The 21,155-nt window shown below is 39.3% G+C and overlaps 1 protein-coding gene across 1 annotated transcript in view; it reads left to right on the top strand.

Annotated features, from left to right (window-relative positions):
- Positions 1–18,173, top strand: part of GMDS (GDP-mannose 4,6-dehydratase) — a 2,292,844-nt gene extending 2,274,671 nt beyond the window's left edge. The window contains exon 11 of the mRNA XM_044065162.1: positions 17,769–18,173. Within this exon, the coding sequence (XP_043921097.1) occupies positions 17,769–17,831 (63 nt within the window). The 3' untranslated portion in view covers positions 17,832–18,173. The remainder of the gene's footprint in view (positions 1–17,768) is intronic.
- Positions 18,174–21,155: the final 2,982 nt, after the last annotated feature.

Raw genomic sequence — 21,155 nt, 5'->3', positions numbered from 1 at the left:
AAGACACAGATACTAGTCACTTCTTCTTTTAATTATAAGGGGAGAATAAGAGGAAAATTTAATGGATGGACAGTGACATTCAAGTAGCATTTCTGTTAGCTGGGCTGAGCTTCATTGAAGGATGGGTTCCATTATTAATAGTAAAATCTGATAAACACTGCTGAGTGAAAGAGAGGTAATGTTGGATGTCATTATATCATGTTGATAACAGCTACCTCCTCTCCTTTTATAATCTGCGTAAACACGTACACTATGATCAGAAAGAAGGGCCAAGGTAAAATCATTTGGCACTTCACTTCCAAAGGGATGGGACCAAAAAGTTAACTTCAGTACCCCATTAGAAATTAGCTAAAGAGACAAACCACTCAAGAATAATGCTACTCAGATGACAGCAAGACATCAGATGCTCAGTAAACATCCGATGACCCACTGTGTGAAATGCTACTGAGTGTTCAAGGAGGACCAAAATGGTATATAACTGTTGATCCCTTGCCATGGGAAGGTCACTTGAAAGAGGACAGATGCAGTATTATCCTCTGGTCTCAAACCATACTAGTAAAGATCAAGGAAGCTACAAAATGTTAAATGAGAATACACCTGTCTATATACTACCTTCTCAGTGATTTACCTACAAAAGGAAGGTTAGAACTAGGTGTCTGATTCAAACATTGATTTTTGGGGATATAGATGCTGAAGGTCATTTTAGATGGGATGGAAAGATTGTAGTCCTCATTGAAGATTGACCACTTGGGAAACTGACTGGAGCCATTTATTTGAGACAAGACTTTACTAACCTCACTTAAGGCAGCTGACATATCTAAATTCAGCCCAGTAAAAGTTTGTGTTACTTGCACTGGCACACCAGAATGCTGTACAGACAAATTTGATTTGTCTTGTCCAGAAAGGTGTGTGCAACATCATCACAGTGAACAGAGGGAAAAAATCCATTATAAGGCATAATGAGCTGCACAGCCAAGTCTACCACTGAGAAGAAAAGTGCAGCAGGCTGGTTCAATGCAGCAAAAGAGAGGCCTTCCTTTGTACGTGTTTTTAGAAATGGGCATCCAAACTAAGTCTGTTCTCAACAAAGCAAATCTTTCATCATCTTTGCTTTAGTAGCTGTCCTAATCTCTGCTTGTTAAAAAATTCATAATCAGACCATGGGTCGCACTAAGCAGTAGACCTGGGATGCACCCAGACTAGGTAATAGAATGCAGAGCACAAGATCAAACTATAATCCTGGGTCTGCCCCTTTTCTGTATTAGAGACAACAAATAATACTTTTGGATTGTTGGCTCTGACCCTTTCTAAAAATAGGTCTGTAATAGGACTCTCAAGTGACATCTCTTAAATCTACATGCTGGTCATCTTAAGTACTGGGTGCTGCAGTTGGTGGAAAGACTAATTTGAAGTGCCCCAGCTGATGGTTGAATCACAAGACTGGTTTCACCACCAAGTCACTGGTTTCCATGCCCAGCTGTGAAAGGCCATGCTCAATGACTTTCCCAATTTGAGTAGCACTGTAATCTATCTGAGTAAATCTAGAACTCTGTAAAAGATTGTGACATTCTGCAAACAAATAACATAGAGGGATAAAACTCTGACTACTGTCCAGACAACCATTGTTCAATTAGTGGCCCAGGCAGCTGTTGGTTCTGAAAGGGAGAATGGGCAGTCACTATCCTGGGGGAGAGGTGGCTCCATTCCAGCTGGCCTGTGCCTACCATTTCCAGAGTATGGAAAGCAGGAATCAGTGTAGGGAGGGATACACACTGTGGCTGCCCAAGTCATGACTGTGTCTTTTGCCCCGCATATGAAGGAGTGCACATGCACAGACATGATGAGAGCATAGGCAGTCCCTACTGTGATGCAGATACAGGGAACCTGTTAATCTACTGAGCACATTCACATAGAATGCCATTTGGTAGAAGGGAAATAGCCAAAAATACTTTTGCTAATCTTTCAGATTGTACTTTTCCCCACTGTTGTCTGACATCACAGTTATTATATATAAGTCAGGAAGTAATGCAGTAGCTGCAAAAAAAAAAAAAAAAAAAAAAAAGCTTTGGCTTGAGATCACAAAAAATGTTTGTTTCTTTTCGTGTTTCATAACCTGCTTAATCCTATCTGTAGATCAGTGTGTGTATGTCCCTTTAAGAAGCTTTCCAGTGAGCTAGCACGTGTATATAAATACTGAGCACATGCAAGCAAGACTGCCATTTTGTAGTGAGCTGCAGAGGTGTAAGCATCTATATATGTGTAGTAGTCAGTCAGTCAGTTTATTTATATTTTATGTTGCTGATATGAATCCTGATGTGTCTGTATGTAATAAAGTATATAAACAAACACCCAAGCCTCTTTGTCTTAACTAGCTACACAAAACGAGCGACATGGTTTTAAAATGGGATACAGAGTCAAGACCATGAGGCACACAATTAAAGTTGAAGGAATATACAGGAGTGGATCATCATTGCTCAAATGACTCGCAAAACAGATCAGAAATGAATTCCAAGTACTAAAACTCGCTTAAATGTTTTTTACTCAATAAATATAAAATGAAGCACTCAGAATGCTTAAAACGAATTTGTAGTTAAAATGAAATGTCCGAAACTGAGGCATATTGATAAAAATATTTGAAATAGGTACAAAAATGTTTGAAATAACATTCGAATCACATAAAATGTATAAAACAAGTAAACCAACCATATTTTTATCTATCTGCTACTTTTTTGCATTAACTAAAGCTATTCAAAATATCAAAAGTGTACAAAATGTTTGCAAGTTTATGCAATATTACAGTGCAGTTATTTCGCAAAATACAGCCATTTCAAAGAATATTTCACAAACAACAGTCTTTCGAAGAGTTTATTGTGCATGTGAATGTTGTTACAAGTACCTGGTGTGTGTCCATGTGCGTACATAATTACAAGGGCCATATTTTGCATTGTGTTTAAGCATAATTTGTTGGCATGGAAGAAGGGTTTCACAGACCTGCTGTATTTGTACTTGATAATATTGCAGAAAATTGGAGAGTGTTGGAGCAAGAGTACAATATTTTTATACAGGCTGCATTTTCTGAAAAAGACACACATACAAAGGCATTTATTCTGCTTAATTTAGCTGGTTCAGAAGCCATTGAAAGAAAACTTTAATTGGTGTATGCACCTGCTGTGTACGCAGGGGTGGAGAAAACCGCCATATAATGGTACTGGCTGAAACAAGGGAAGACCCAGAGGGCTTAAAATGTAAATTTAGAGACGTGTAGTCCCCAGATGAATGTTACAATGGAAAGGCACTTATTTTACACAAGAGATCAAATGTCTGGTGAAACTTTTGCAGCGTATGTGACAGACTTGAGAAATAAGGGTAAAACGTGCAGATTTGGTGATTTAAGGGATGAGTTGATAAAAGACAGGCTTGAGTGTGGTATTAAAGATGATGCACTGAGAAAGATTTTGCTTCGAGACAGTGATTTAACTTTGAATAAGGCCATAGAGATTTGTCAAATATACAAGCTCACAGAAAAGCACAAAAGCATGCTTACAAATGAGAAATGCATGTTTCTGGCACCTTCAAAAGCTAATGTTGAATAGTATGCAGCATGTGGTTACATGATACAGGCCCAAGGGAGGGACAACTTCAGTGAAACCCTGAACCTTTCTAGCAAACTCCATGGTGTGTTCTGTAAAGTGGACATGCTCAGTGGAGCACAAGGGTGAGTCAGCAAACTCAAAGCATGTGCCTTCACCTAGCCTCATAATCAGCTGTTGTAATCGTGGTGGACATCATGAGTCTAAAAGAGAAAAGTGCTTAGCTTTTGGTCAGCAATGCCACAAATGTCAACAGTGGAACCATTTTCAAAGGTTTTGTAAATTAAAAGAGGTCCAATCTTTTATTAAAAGAGAACATTCCAACAGACAAGTTGCTCAGGTAGAAAGCTGTGACCCTACTTTTTATGTTAATGGTCTGTCTGTGCTTGGTGAAACAATCAATGCAGTAGATCTGTGGGCAAAGTATGTACTGTTCAGATTAATGGGAGGCCCATAGAGCTCAAAGTTGATACTGGTTCAAAGTGCAATGTTATGTCAGAAGAAACATTTGCTAGCGTAAGAGCTGGTGAGAAGCTTGTTGGTAAAGAAATTCAAACCGAAATCTCAGTAATGCTTTCATATTACTGTGCTGCGAACAGCCATGACTTGCAATTTTACATAATCAAAAGGCACGTACAGTCATTATTAGGTCTCAGAGACAGTTTGAAAATGGGACTGCTTTCTTCCAATAAGGAAGTCCACCATGTAAGCTTGAAAGACAACTGTTTTATTTTCACCCAGGCTATTTTTTTCTACCTATGCTGATCTTTTCGAAGACAAACTAGGCAAACTCCCAGTTGTGTACTCCATGAAGTTAGACCCTGAAGTCGGCCCAGTCGTCAGACCTACAAGGAAAGTTCCAGTAGCTGTGCAGACTAGAGTCAAAGCTAAGCTAGACAGAATGGTACAACAAGGAGTGATTTGTCCAGTAAAAGAACCAACTGAGTGGATATACTCCATGGTAGTAGCTCATAAGAAAAGCTTGATGATATTAGAATATGTATTGATCCACAAGACTTGAATAAAGCACTAAAATGACCTCAGCATCCAATGCGTTGCTGCTCTTATGCCAAATGTGCTGTTTTTTCTGCCTTAGATGTAAAAAAGTTCATTTTGGTAAATTTTGCTTAATCAGAAGTCTTCATTGCTAACCACTTTCCGCACACCTTTTGGCAGGTAGATTTTTGAGAATGCCATCTGTGATAAATTCTGCCAGTGAAGTCTTTCAGCTTGCAATGGAACAAATTTTTTTCTGGCTGCCCATGTACTATTATAGTAGGTGATATTCTGGTAGAAGGCAAGGATGAAGTCAAACAGGCTGAAACATCAGGAAAGTTCTAGAAGTTGCTTGTGAATCTTACGCTGAATCCTCATAAATGCAAATTCAGGCTACAAGAGTTACTTATGTTGGTCATTTATTTACTAGTTCAGGCTTACAGTCAGATCCTTCCAAGCAAACAGCAATTCTTGAGATGCTAGCACCAGACAATGTCCAAGCCCTACAATGTTTTCTTGGCATGGTTAACTATCTAGGCAAGTTCATTCCAGATTTGAGCCAACTTTCAGCACTAAGAGAACTGACACGCAAAGATATAACCTGGTCCTGGTCAGAACAACACCAAAGAGCATTTGATGTCCTGAAACAGCAAATTTCCAGTTCACCTACTTTGAGATACTATGATGTTCACAAACCAGTAACTCTTTCTTGTGATGCTTCTAAGTTTGGTCTTGGTGCAGTCATTCTTCAAGAGTGTAGACCAGTAGCCTGTGCATTGAGAACCCTAACCCAAACCGAGATGTGGTATGCTCAGATAAAGGCAAGTGTGTTTGCATGTTCGAAGTTCCATGATTATATTTATGGCCGAACTATTCAAATTGAGACTGACAGTCAACGTATAGTCATTCTTTTGAGGAAGCCTATGCACACAGCTCCTGCGAGATTGCAATGCATGATGTTTAAATTGCAAAAGTATCATTTTAATCTTGTTTACACAAAAGACAAACTTCTTTATCTTGCTGGTACTTTATCCAGATCGCCCAGAAAAACTACTGAACAGCATGAAAATGAGCAACTTAATTTTGAAGTCATGGAAGTGAGATTTTTTTTTTCCACATGTCTTGATGAGCTTAGAACTCATACAGCTTCAGATCCAATTGTCCAGAAGTGCAGCCACTTTATCAGTTGAGGATGGCCGTCAAAGCAGTCTTGTTTACCACTAGCAGTGCAACAATATTTTCCCTACAGAGATGAGGTTTTGTCTGACAATGGTGCCATCATGAAAGGTCCAAAAGTGATTGATCCAAAATCCTTGCAACAAGAGTATAGTAACATCTTGCACTGTGGCCACCCAGGAACTGATTCTACCAAAAGAAGGGTGAGAGGACTTGTATTTTGGGTTTCTATGCTAGAGATATTGAGAGAGTACTTTCATCTTGTTCCGTTTGTAATAGTACTAAGCCACATCAACAGAAAGAACCACTTCAGCTAAACCAGATTCCTGAACTATTTTTGTCGACAGTAGCTACAGACATTTTTGAATGGAATGGTCGACATTACTTGGTATTAGTAGACTCTTATTCAGATTGTTTCGAGATTGACCAGAGATTGAGATTGAGTGAGATTGAGTCACTTCCTAATCTCACATCCAGTACTGTCATTACTAAGTTGAAGAGACATTTTTCTGTCCAGGGTAATCTGCACAAAGTTATTTCTGACGATGGTGGGCCATCTACAGACCCTGGAAACTACAGACCCATAAGTCTCACTAGTCTTGTATGTAATGTTTTGGAAAGAATTATCATGGAGATGATCAGTACAGATATAGTAAACCTCCAGACACTGGACCCAACCCAGTTTAGATTTGTCAAGGGCAGATCATGCCTGCAGTGAATGAGGGCAAAATGGTTAACACAGCCTACCTTGACCTGGCCAAGGCATTTGACACAATACCCCACTTGGGCATTGTTGACAAACTCAGTAGGTTAGGTACAAACCCATATGTCACCTGGTGGATAGCCAACTGGCTCACAGACAGGACCCAGGAAGGTAGAATTGGGGAGTCCACCTCTACAAAGAGGCCAGTCACAAGTAGAGTCCTTCAGAGATCAGTCCTTGGACCACTCCTTTTTGGCATTTACTTCTTAGAAGTCAAGGCTAATGTCAGCGGTCCCTGGCTAACTAAATTTGCAGATGATTGCAAATTAGGAGCTGTCATTGAATCTCACACTGACATAAATGTTCTACAGGAGGGGTTGACACAAACAACTGGTGTCAGAGCTATGGACTAAAACTAAATGCCAAGAAATGCATAATAGTATCTTTTGGGAAGTCATCCATCCCTGGTAACTATCATATTGACAACACACCCCTTAGAGCTGACCCAGTAGTCAGGGACTTAGGGACTCACATAGTAATCTAGCCTTTGATCATCACATGTCTACAGTGGTGAGGAAATCGTTCTGTGTTGCGCAACTTATAAACAAAGGTATGGCATCTAAGTCCAAGGAAGTGATTGTTCCACTCTATTCGTCATTCATCAGACCTATCATTGAGTACAATGCCCCCTTTGATATGTACCTAACCAGGCATATCCAACAACTGGAATGACCACAGAGGTTCATCACTGAAAGAATACAGTGTGTAAGTAATATGTCCTATGCAGACCACCTCAAGGCCCTATCCCTGTATTCTGTCTCCTACAGGCTTTTGAGGGGAGATCTATGCCTGACATACAGGGCATTGTCATACCCTACTCTGATGGACCTCCTGCATATCCACAAAACAAACAACACCAGAATTGCCCATTCTAAAGACTTAAACCTTGCCTGTGATATAAATAGAACTTGCTGGAGAGATAGGTATGTTTCCCAGAGACTGCCCCGGAACAGGCTCCCCATCCATGTGAAGCAGAGTTCCTACTTAACCCAATTCAAGTGCAACTTGGACAATTGGATGGGAAACCGGAAATTCATCCCTGGTTTGGCACCTATGTCTCTAATGGACACAGGTAACCTGTAAATGGTTCATCTCCCAGGACCATGCTTACACTTATCAAGGATAGCAGAACTTGTCAGAGATTTGGGATGCATGGCTAGGCTTAAAAAAGCCCCTGTGGTTGTTAGCCTAGGAAACGCCTATGAACCTATGAATGGTGCATAGTTTACAAGCCAGCAGTTCAAGAGATTTGCTAAAGATGGGACTTTATTCATTTTACGAGTAGTCCTGAGTACCCACAGTCAAATAGTTTGGCAGAACATGCAGTTCAGAGTGCAAAACAGTTGTTAGAGAAGTCAAAACAAGACAATACCGATGTTTTTCTGAACCACCTGAATCTCAGAAACGTTCCTCGCGATAATCATCTTGGGTCACCTGCCCAGAGACTTATGTTGAGACAAACCAGAACCATACTACTAATCAGTAGCAATTTGTTGGTTCCATGTACTAAGAACAACAAAACAGTGAAAGCTCAACTCATGAAAAAGCGTTTGTCCCGGAAGTCCTTTTATGATAAGATCAACAAACTGCTCAATCCTTTACAGAAGGGGAGATAGTGAGGATGCAGACAGCAAAAAGTTTTGATCAGATTGAAGTCGTGAAAAGTTTATGTCCAGAGCAGAGATTGTATATCATGGAATTGCAAGAAGTAGAATTTATATGGAATCGGAAACATTTAGTACTGGTGTCATCTTGCCTGTGATAAAGACTCTAGTTCTCAGAGTGACCAGTGTTCCAGTTCCAGAGGACATTCCAGCAAATATCCCTGTTCCTGAGAATATCCTCGAGAATCGTAAAGCAGGTTGTTCACCAATGACTGTCCCTGTTGCTAAAATCAGTCCTAACTGCTACAGTACTAGATCAGGTTGCATTTCTAGACCTTGTTCTAGATACATGGCAACTTGGACATGAATGTTGTTTATTCATTATTGTGTGTATAATTTGCATGCCTATTCAAATGTCATTAGCATTGCAAGACATCTCAGTAAAGAGGGAGGATGCAGATCAGAGTGTGTATGTACCTTTAAGAAGCTTTCCAATGAGCTAGCATGTGTATATAAATACTGAGCACATGCAAGCAAGACTGCCATTTTGTAGTGAGCTGCAGAGGTGTAAGCATGTATGTATGTGTAGTAAAGTCAGTTAGTTAGTTTGGTTATATTTCATGTTGCTGTTGTGAATCCTGATGTGTTTGTATGTAATAAAGTATATAAAATATACAAACACATCAGGATTCATACAAAAGACAAGCAACACTATCCTCGCTGCCTTTTTTTTTATTACTTACTACTTCCTCACATTTCCTGTTTTATATATATATATATATATATATATATATATATATATATATATATATATATATATATATATATATATATATATATATATATATATATATATATATATATATATATATATGCTGCAAGCACAGTGGGACTAACATATTCAACAAAGCTTACATATATACATGCATACAATGACCCTATCAGAGGTCATTCCATAAGAGGTACTGCTGCCTTTCTGACTAACTTATGAGGGCTGTCAGCATCAGGCAATTGTGAATAGCAGTTTAGTCTATCCTACATGTTCTCACTAACCATCCCAAGTTAGTTTGTATTACCAAGACAAAAGGAGGGTTTGCTACAGCAGTCATCCAAGGGATGTTGGCTGGGGCTTCCACCACACCTTTGGATTCATAGCTTGATATTCCATCCAAAAGTAGGAATTACTATGAACATGAATTGATGAAATATTATTCCAAAATTGTGTGAGATAACAACAGGAACTGATTGAATTGTTAATGTGTTTATGTGCTGTGTTCTTGTGCTGTCGATAGCAAAGTCAACATCCAGATTGCCAGCCAAAGATCAATACCCAAAATGAGTCTGTGTAGTTCGCTTGGGCACATTGTACTTTTATTCTACTCTACCTATGTTAACTGCGTATCTTATGTATCACTGTAAAAAAATCACAAAACAGTATCTGTGTCATACATTCTTAATCCTAGATGTGCCATTTGCAGTTCAAGTGAATGGATATATGTTTTATGCCAACATTTAAGTGTGCCATATTCTTTGCAATGTCACATACTGATGTCTCTGTACTGCATGAATTTGTGTGTTACCTTCTTACCAGGTTATGGCTGAAAATGGTCCAGTAGGTCTGCTGCATGACATGGAGGGATGAAGCCATGACTACGACCCAGATGATTTGGATTCAGTTAGCAACCTGGATCTGGAGGAACCAGGTGGGAGATGAAGCACTGATGAGGCTATATCTGCTTACCTTTCCTTGGGAGGGGGAGGGGTGGGGATTGAGTGTTCTTGGGTTACATTTAATTTAAGAGTTCTGACTGAAGACTAGAGCTATGTAAGATGATTTTCTGCACAGCAGGTAGGCTAGAGGTGAGGCTGCTGTGTAGGCAAGGGCCATTGTGCACTGCCCCATACACTTCTCCCTTGCAAGCACGTCCAGCAAGCAACTTAACTGACTATGGTATACAAAAATGAATTCTTGTACCAGACAAAACTATGATGGCTACAGATCTCCTTTTCCTCTCCTGATGTGGTGGTGATCTGCACCTCCACTGAACCTATGGGCTTTTCCCATGGAGAGGACCCTACTAGTGAGGGGTAATACTGTGTTACTGCCTCCAGTGCAGAATGAACTGAGGAGGATGGAATAATTAAGACAGAGTCGAAAGTCAGCGGCAGTTGGGGGGACATGTCCAGTAGTATCAGTCCAACTACCCATTTAACAAACAAAAATAAAATGCTTAGATTGATGTAAATACTCCTGTAATAATGATAAATGTATTTACAGTCACTAAATGATGTTGCCTCTCTTTCCCACCATGAGACTCTGGCACCTGTGTGTAGCTAGTACATTTTTTTTCTGAGCATCTGTTGAAACACAGAATGTTTACCATTGTCTAAACTGATGTTTACAGTATGTAGCAATACAAGACATGCTTATGTGGTAAAGGTGCAGCTCTAAAAATAACCATTCAATAACTGGGAACAGCTGAAAATAGTTTCCTTTTCCTAAGTGTATAGTGGCAGTATTTTGAACTTTATTTTTAAATGATAGATGGCTGGTGGGCTCAACAACATTAGGTCGGAGTAGAAAATAGAAATTTCTGGCTACACCTTTGCTCTAGCTGTTAGTGAACATTTGCAAACACAATTATGGCCAAATTAAAGACAGCCACTCAAAGTGGTTCACTGCACTAGAGTGGAAGTCTGGTTTTGATTGAATATGCCTTATTCAGAATGCTTTAGTAAAGTAATGTTTAGGTTCATAGGTGTATACTAGGCTAATGACCATGGAGCCTTTACAACCCTAGCCCATAGGATTACCCTGGCATCATATCACCCAACCTTAATTCCCAGTGCCTCTGTCAAGTAGAGCCACTGGAGTGATCCCCGGGGATTTCCCTTGAAAAGGGCCAGTGAGGTGCTCTGTTTGACATGTAAGGGAAGTCCATTCCATAGCATGGGCTGTCTCTGAGTTATGAACCTGTCCCTCCAGCTTGTTCTGTTGATTGTGGTATTGAGGTTGAGGTCTCTGGAGCATGTGGTGCAGGGGTGTGGGATTTCTTTAGATGTAGCATTTCTAACGGAGCTGGATCAGACATGGATGTGTAAGTCAAGCAGAGATCGCCTCTAAGTAGGTAATATGAGACAGATAATAGCTGGAGTTTTTTCAGTCTGTCCATATAGGACAAGTGTTTAAGGCCTAGGATCCTCTTGGTGAGGTACTTTTGCAGCCTCTCCAGTTGTTGCAGGTGTCTAGTGCTGTACATGCCAAAGAGGGCATTGTACTCGATGATTGACCTAATGAGGGAAGAGTAGAGGGAGACAATGACCTTTTTCTTCCTGGATGCAAAACCCTTAGTAATGAGATATGCCACATAGAAGGACTTTCTGACCACAGTGGCAATGTGGTGGTCAAAAGAGAGGCTGCTGTTAACCTGTATGCCCAGATCTCTTATAACTCCTTCTGTGTTCAGTGGACTACCATTGATGTGGTAATCCATGGGAACCAGGTTTTTCCCAAAGGGGATGATGACACATTTTTTGGCATTGAGCTTAAGGCCATGGTTCTGACATCAGTCTTTGGTCTCAGTGAAGTCTTTCTGTAGGATGTCAGCATCACTTGGGGAACTAATAATAGCTCCCAACTTGCAATCGTCTGCGAACTTTGTCAGCCAGAGTCCCTTCATGTTGGCCTGGACTTCAGAGAAGTAGATACCAAACAGGAAATGATCCAGGACCGGACCCTGTGGGACTCCACTCGTGACAGGTCGGCAGTCTGACTTGGAGTCAGCTACTTTCACATTGTGGGTTCTGTCTGTGAGCCAGTTTGCAACCCACCTAATGATATAGAGGTTGATGCCTAGCTTAGTGAGTTTTTCTATAATTCCTGAGTGGGAAATGGTATCAAAGGCCTTGGCCAGATCAAGGTAGGCTGTATGAACCACCTTGCCTTCATCCACAGCTCTGGTGACTGATTCAAAGAAGTCGACCAGGTTGAGCAGCCATGATCTATCCTTCACAAAACCAAACTGTGTGGGGTCCAGAGTTTGGAGATTCCCTATATCCTTGTTTATTAGGTCCATGATGATGCATTCCATAACTTTGGATATCAGACTCATCAGGCTAATGGGGTGATAGCTCCCAGGATCTTTAGTTGCTCCTCCTTTGTAGAGAGGGATGACTGTAGCAGTGCACCATTCGTTAGGGACAAAGCCTGAGGTGAGGCTGTGATTGAACAGGGCACACAGGTGAGGTGCCAGTTCACTCTGTAGTTCATGTAGAACACAGCCAGGGATATTGTCATTTAAAAACTGCCTACTAATTGCTATACTCTCTGAGCACTGATAAGACTGTGTGCTGCCGGATACTTGTAAGTGTGGTAAGACAACCTTTACTACACGTACACTTTGGAGTCCAAGAACAATGTCTGATATACTGTATACTACAGTCTTATCAATTATTTTAGTCTGGTGTCTGCAAAAGGAAACAGTGAGCTGAAACGACAAATAATCAGTGTAAGTAATTTTCTGCTTGTAATCTGTTTTTAAAAAAAGTGAAAATAGAGGAATGTGGCCTGCAGTTTGGTAGAATGTGAAATGTGTGGCGAGGATATCTATCTGCAATACATTTGTTTTTCACATCTGCTAGAAGAGCAGAATATATTTTTGTCAAAGAGATATCTTAGCTCATGAAATTGCTTATTTGTGTGGGAAATTGTTAGATTTTCTTTTTAAACAGAGGTTTCTGGGCTGTAGATTTATAGGGTGCATGTTTTTGGGATGTAAATTTACAGGGTGCTAGTGCAAATGACTTGTAGTCTTTGTATGAGTGAGATGCTGAGAGAGCGAGAGTGATCCACTATTATAACCATACTGTGAAGAGCCAAAGTGGCCTTAATGATTGCTTGGAAGAAAAACTGGGACTCTGCTCCGCACAAGTAGAAACAGTTTCCTCAGCTGTGCAAACAGCCTGTTAGCTCCTCATGGGATGGTACCTCTTCTGTGGGGATTTGTCATGTAAATTATTCCTTTAGGTATGTCTGTAGTCTCACAAATCTGATATGTCTCCAGTAAGAGTCAGAGTTACAAATACTGTTGCAGACATGTATAGTCATACCTCTCAACTGTCTGGATTTTCACAGAATGTCCAGATTTTTGGCTCATATTTTTGGTCTGTTCCTCATACAATTTGTGGTTTTCTGGTAAATCACAGGGATGATCTGAGGGTTGAAGTCACTAAATGACGTACATTTGAGTTTCAGACTTCAAATTCTTTAAAAATGCATGTTAAAACAAACTCTGTTATTCTAGCAACTTTCTAAGTTTATAAGAGCAGTATTTAAAATATGCCCCTCACACTTTGTCCAGTTTTCTTGCACTAAGAGGTTGAGAGATATGTGTACAGTACCAATGTTCTTCTTTCGGCTTTTCCCAGTTAGGGTTCGCCACAACTGAACTCTGGTCTGCTAATGATTGGCAGTAGATTTTTACGGTGCTGAGGTGCCAGCTTGACGCCCAACCTTCAATGAAGGCACGCCCTACGCATGTCTTTCGAATGCCACTCAACCGCAGGGAGGACATGCAGACTCCATACAGAAGGCGCTCCAGCCGAGAATTGAACAGGAGAACCTCTTGCTGTGAGGCGACAACTGAGGGCTAATTAGGTGCAATGCGGATCGCTAACAGAGCTACATTTAAACCAACTATGCTGCTGTCCAGCATAAAAAAAAATATTCTCTGGTCTATCCCAAGGGGAAAAGCAAGTTACTGGGTAAATGGCAAAAGCTACCATAAGTGAAATTAAATACAACTTGTATCCACTAGTTCTCTATTGCAGAATCCAGTAATATGCAGCTTTGGATTGTTTATCAATAGGAGTGACTTGCGCATGATGCTGTTCATTAAAGGAAGAATGTGGAATCTTTTGCCAAAAGGGTTCCAGCAATCCTGTATTTTCATTTTAACATTAAATAGCTCTTTCTTTCTGTCTTTATGAATTAAGGCAAATATTTCCCTTCTTGTAAAAAACACAGACTTTTTTTTCTAAGAAATTGAAAACCAACAAAGTCTGTGGAGCTGCCTGTTTCTTCAGGGCCCCTATATGTGATGTGGACAATATGGTGGTCTCACCATCAGCACCTAGACATTTGTGTAGTGCCATTTGAAGCTGATTTTGTATCAGTGGAAATAACATTAACATAATACTGTACTGGTTTAAATGAATGTCACGTAAACTATCTTCTTGTCATGTTGTTTACTTGAGTTACACTTAAATGTTGAAATATTTTTGTTTGCATGTATATACTAGGCTAAAGACCAGTGAGACCTTTTTAAGCCTAGTCAAGCAAACCAATTGTATCTTGCAAGTTTGTTTGCCGTGGAGGTTAAGGGGTATATATGTAAGCGTGGGTGAGATTTACAGGCTGTATATCTCCATTACAGACATACATGCTAGACCAGGGGTGCATTTCCGGTTTCCCATCCACTGGCCAGGTTTTTCTTGAATAGGGTTAGGGAAGAGCTCTGCATCACATGGATGGGAAGCCTTTTCCAGAGAAAGGGAATTCTGTGAGACATACATCTTTCCCTCCAATGTGTCCTGTTTATGTCACAAGCAAAGTTTAAATCCGTAGATCCAGTAATTCTGATGCTATTCATTTAGCATATATGCAAAGGTCATTCAGAGTGGGATCAAAGGATGCCTTGTATGCCAGGCACAAATTACCTCTCAACAGTCAATAGGAAACGGAGTATAGAGAGAGAGAGAGCTTTGAGATGATCTGCATTGGTCATGCTGTTTATGACCTTTATTCTCTTTGAGGAACCTCTGTGGACATTCCAGTTGTTGCATGTGCCTGGTCAGGTACATAGTAAAGGGGGTGTTGTATTCAATGATGGGCCCAATGAGGGACAAATACAGAGGAACAATGAATTTGTTGGGCCTAGATTATTATTATAGATCATTTGTTATAGGTTAGTAATAGGCTGATTGACCCTTGTGGGCAATTTTAAGCCTAGCCAATTATCCCACATGAGAATCAAACTCTGCACCTTGTGTTTACCAGGTAAACACCTTAACCATATCGTACTTTTGCTTATAGGTTGAGCAGCATAGACACATGCTGGTCAAAAGCCTGATTACTATCTACATTCATACTCAAATCACTGACTACTGGTTTTTCTGGTGTGTGTTATTGATGAGGTAATTTCCTAGGGTGGTCAACTTCCCAAAGGGTACTATTATGCATTTCTTGGCATTGAGTTTTAAGCTGCAGCTGTGGCACCAGTAATTTGTCTGTATTAGTCTTTCCTGTAGGATGTGAATGATTTTTGGGGGAGGATTCTTTTACTGCTCCTAGTTTGCAATCATCTGTAATTTAGTCAGCCAGATACCTTTGAGATTGGCCTTAACTTCACAGAAGAAGATGCCAAAAAGGAGTGCACCCAGTACAGAGTCCTGAGGGACTGTCTTAGTGGCCAGCTTCTTTGTGCCGGTAGTCTCCCCTAGCCTAACTTCCTGGGTCCTCTGTGAGCAATAACTGATACATTATTTAAATTTTCCTTTTAAGAAGCAAATATTTTGATTGAAAATAACATAGACTGTTTTCTTAAAGGGTAGCATTTCTATTACTTGTCTGAATCTTACAACTGCAGTAACTGCTCTTCTGTAATAAGTGGGGGACGTTGTTATTCTTGTACCCGTACTGGCTGATATGGTTGAGCTTCCTGATAGTCTCCACAGCCATAAACTTCACAAATACATGTGAGCCTATAAAACTTTGCTATTTTTAAATTGCTTCTGTGCTGTTTTATCAAGGAAATGGGACCCATAATTCTGGCACAGTCATGTCACATACATATCACCAAGTTAGATCCTGTAGCTGTATAGAGGTACTGCTGCACTTACTGCTCTTACAGTAAACAACTTGTGTTGATAGCTCCAGTGATGTTGGCAAATAATATAATTTGTTACTTCTAATTCTGTATATATGTGAAAGAGAAAGATAGAGGCTCTGAACCGTATTAATCCCAGAGAGGGATCATCTTGCACTGTGGTGTTTGATTCCAGTAATACTACTACAAATACAGTGATAGCAGACCAGGAGTTTAGCATATATGAAGCTGCACAGATATTAACTGGGTAACCGAACTGGTCCATTGCTGACACTTTTCAGACACTACCTGGGTCACAAAGGTAAATGTTTTACATGGGAATAGTTTAGAGTAGTGACTTAATAAACAAGATACATTGCCTGTTGAGAAGTTTGTGGTGTGTCTCAGAGAGTTTTAGACTGGTACTAAATTACGATTTAATGTTTGGAATTTTAGGGAAAAAATACATTTTACTTTTTTTTAGCAAGACAGCATAATGTATTGATTACATTTCGTCTGTGGTTCATGCCTAAAGAGGGCAATAGCAGGCTACTGAAAATTCAGCACAGCCACTCTGTAAATTTGAAGGGGAAGACGTTACCTAGGTATGATTTTCACAGGACTGCAAGTGTTGGTTTAGATCTTTAAAGCAAAGAAAAAGATAGCAAGATTGATATACTTGCACAGCATTTTAGATTTCTGCTTGCATGCTTGGCCACCATGATTCTGGAACAGATGAGTTCTCAGAACAGGCAGTGTAGGGCAATTATGATTCTGGAACAGACTTGAGTTTTCAGAGCAGACAGAGGTAGGGCAATTATGATTCTGGAACAGACTTGAGTTTTCAGAGCAGACAGAGGTAGGGCAATTATGATTCTGGAACAGACTTGAGTTTTCAGAGCAGACAGGGGTAGGGCAATTATGATTCTGGAACAGACTTGAGTTTTCAGAGCAGACAGGGGTAGGGCAATTATGATTCTGGAACAGACTTGAGTTTTCAGAGCAGACAGGTTAGAGAATGATGGAACATCTATCTATTGACAACTGTCCTGTGAGGAAAGGAAGAGATGGAGTGATAAAACATCAGTGATGCTGTGGGGATCCTTTGTGGAGGCCTGAGGGCACCACTGCTACCTGGGATTTAGGTGTTGCAGATGGAAAGAAAGTTTTGTGGTTTAGGGTCATGCTGCCATTCCCTTATATGATGTTCTGATAGCCCAGTCTTTCTGTGAAGCCTACCCATTTAAATACTCGCATGTGCTGCCATCAGGCAAACCATAATAATAAGCTAGCATGGACAGTGGCACCAAGCATAGAAATCTGGAGAAGGGAAATAAAGCACTTACAACAATGTGGAAGCTGACAACACAAAGAAGATGGAGAGAAAAAAGAAAATTATATGGTGTTTTCTTTGTTTTAATATTTCCTTCTACATTTGTAATAAACTGCAGTATTAATTTAACTGAAGTTCGTAATCATTTACATGGAAGATTTAGTTGGACTTTCTGTATTGTGATCTCTCCTTTTACATTTCTATAAATATAAGTAGAAATGCAGATAGCAACTAAGATTGGTTTTACAGTATGTATGACTGAGCAGCATTCCTCTGAGAAGAGGAGGCATGCTAAAGGACTCATAGGATATATTACGTGTATTAATTGTGTTACAAAACTGCAAGCAAAACATGTTACAGCTCTCACAGCAGTGCAAATTCTTGAATAAAGGTTGAGTATGGAATTTATCAACTTATTCTATTTCCGATTTCTTGTTCTAGGAACTAGTAAGAGAGATGGTGACTGCTGATATCGAGCTGATGAGAAACAATCCCAATGCCTAAATTGTCAAGCTTCTTGTATCTTTTCCTGATGCCAAACATTTAATGATATGCTGTAGACGGGTGAAACTATTTCTGTACAGTAGTTGCAAATAATGATTATTTTGATATATAGTGACTATAAAATTACATTTAACCTTATTTTTTTATTAATGCAGGCAATGAATTTACATTTTTGTTGATTTATATAATTTTAAATGCTGGTATATGGGCTAGGGCAGTATGAAGTTTTAATACAGACTCCATTTATTACTGTATTCATGAAAAAAATGTTTCAGTGCTGCACTTTGGGTCTTTGGATGATAGTGATATGTTTTTAAATTATTAATAAAATTTTTAAATGCATACATGGCCTACCAAATTTATTTGCTGAAATAAATGACTCAAATCATGAGGTTTGTACCTGATTACAGAGGAGTTTCCTGTAAAGTGGTTTACTTCATTTGTAGTAAACTACATTTCTGTCACAGGCAGACTCCGCATGAAAGAAATGTTTGCTCAGAGTTGCTGTGGTCTAACATTATTAGAGAGTTAGAAGTCTGAGAAGAAAAATGGAAAGAGAATCCTAAAATTGTTTATGGGTAATGCTTTTTAAGAGCAAGAAGAGATACGTAACACAAAAGGGTTAACAAAGTTATGAAACTAGTAAGACAGAGAGAAATATTACACTGTATATGTGCAGTGCATAATATATTTCAAGCTTTCATCTTTTGTTTGTCTGTTTTAGTGCTATTAGCCCAGATACAAATCTTTCTGGTCTGAGATTATAATTATTTTGCCTTTTTCAAATATTTCAAAATGGATTTTTTTTTTACTAAAAATACTGCTTATACTGTCATGTGAGTAAATGGCAGTATCATTGCAAAATGACTTCCAGCGTTCATCTAGTGCATACATCTGTCTTGATTTTCAGATATTTTTCATATAAATGGAAGTAGGATACTTTTTTTTGAGCTTTGGTACAGATAGTTGTTTCCCTTTCCTACATAAAGGACAGGTATTCAGGAACTTACATCTAGAGCAGTCTTATCAGCCCACTTTTCAGTGAAACTAAATGTATTTCAGTCCTGTTCTAATTAATTTATTTATTTGACATTTGTTTAGCAGGAACATCTGACTGGGGTAATATCCCATTGTCAGCAGAGGCCCGGGGTGAAAAGTTCCACATTGACATAATATAGTCACAGTTTCAATATCCATAAGATTAACACCTCACTATATTACCTTCAAGTCTCTCCCAAAAGAGTCTCTCTCCAACTCCTGGATGTACACATTTCCTATGGTAACCTAGTATTTTTCTTCATCGCTGCTTTCTGTCACTAGTTCTCTCTTGACCCACTTCTGTCCAGCCTCTTGCTTCCTAAGTCCTATCTATTCCTTCAGCTATACAACTCTGCAACAAGGTATGTCATCCAACCTAAGCCTACCCTGACATATATAAATCTAGATGTACCATTTGTCTTTCACATTCAAATCACAATCAGAACCTCTGTCTAATTTGTAATGTGATAAAAAGTTTAACATTTATACTTGCACTGTATTTTTATCCTACTAAATGTATGAAATGTTACTCTTGTATATATGAGGCATCAGCATTGTATGTATTACTACTTTTATCATGTTTTGTGGACTTTTGTGGTTATAAGAATGTGTAATACTTTATTGTGTTTTTCTGGTGCTTTTCTCCCAAGGCCTCCGCTGAAAATGGGTAATCTCTACCCAGTCAGACGTTCCTGATTACCAAATATCAGATAAATTAAATAAATAAAATCTAATACAGAAGAACAACATATTAAGTAAAAATTCAATGTCAGTTCATGCATTAAGAACTGATACATACATAGTGCAGATGTTTGAGCAGATATAACAAACTGGAAAAAATATTCTCAGTAGTTAAAGTATTCAAAGGTTGCAGTCCATAGAGATGACATTAAACAAATGGCGTACACTCTCTGGAACTGAGATGACTAGATAATGTAGACTAGGCAAAAGTATATGTGTCCTTTATGTGAGAAATAGATTTTACTAATGTCTTCTTTCCAAACAAAGTACTGTGGTGGTGGAAGGAGGGAGGGACTAGTTCAGCCTGGGGTAGTGCAGGAGCACAGCCAAGTTTTATTTAGGGAGTCTTTTAGTAGTAGTTTGAAGTAGGAGATGTTAGACGTATATCTAATTTGTAGAGGAATAGAATTCCATTTCATAGCAATAGAGTACAAGTAGAGAGTTTGGATATAGTATTTGTGGGGTTTATATATGCTGTGAAGATGTTCATTAGATCAAAGATGTCTGTTAGGGTGGCAGGAAAGGAGAATACAAGTAAATGCAGGGCAGTCATCAACTTTGTGAATAATGTTTTGTGTGGCAATATGTTGTATATAATCTAAGTGGTGAGGATGTTTGATCCAATTCAAAGCCTTAAGTGCAGCACAGTGGTGGCTGTAGCATTGTTTGTTGGTGGCACATTTTGCAACCTTATTACAGCATGCCTCTAGTTTATTTTTAACTGTAGCCTGAAGGTTGGTTAGGATCGGTGCACTGTTTAAGAGTGGTGGTAGGTAGTGGATTTGGTGGTATTGCTAAGAAGCTTTCATGCCTGTACAGCATTCCTAATTTTTAATGAGTCTTTTTAAGTTATTTTGAACATGCAGGTCAAATTTAAGGTTATCATCTATAATCACTCCAAGAAGCTTTGTATGGGAGACTACTTCAGTTCCCATTTTATTTAATGAGAACATTTTGAAATTCACTTTATCAGGCATGTGTGATTTGAGGAAAAATAGTAACTTCATGTTTTTTTAGGGTTGAGTAGCAGCTGGGCATTATGGAGTCATTTTTCAACTGAGAAAAAATTGTCTTGCTTGATATGGAGAAGTTGATGCAGGTTATTAGTTGCACATATAAGCATGGAATCATCAGCATATCGTATAAGAGAAGCTGGACCAAAGGAGGTATAGAGGTTATTGATAAAGATATTAAAGAGAAGGGGACCCAGAATAGAGCCTTGGGGTTCACCAGTGGAAGCTTGATCAGGAGAGAGAGCATTCTGCCATTTTCCAGACCCCAGGGTTCTCAGTTAAATTGCTAAAGAACCACAGTAATGAAGAAGGGAATAGTCCAAGTTGAGACCATTTATACAGGAGTTTAAGGTGAAAATCTGTGTCAGGCTTTTGAGAGGTCAAGTACTATGGAGGAATCTGTATCATAGGCTTTTGACAGGTCAAGTACTATGGAGGAATCTGTATCATAGGCTTTTGAGAGGTCAAGTACTATGGAGGAATCTGTATCATAGGCTTTTGAGAGGTCAAGTACTATGGAGGAATCTGTATC

This window comes from Protopterus annectens, chromosome 3.part0 (genome assembly GCF_019279795.1).
Source record: "Protopterus annectens isolate FY-2018-M chromosome 3.part0, PAN1.0, whole genome shotgun sequence".
Taxonomy (NCBI): Eukaryota; Metazoa; Chordata; order Ceratodontiformes; family Protopteridae; genus Protopterus; species Protopterus annectens.
This window is presented reverse-complemented; position numbering and strand designations above follow the sequence as displayed.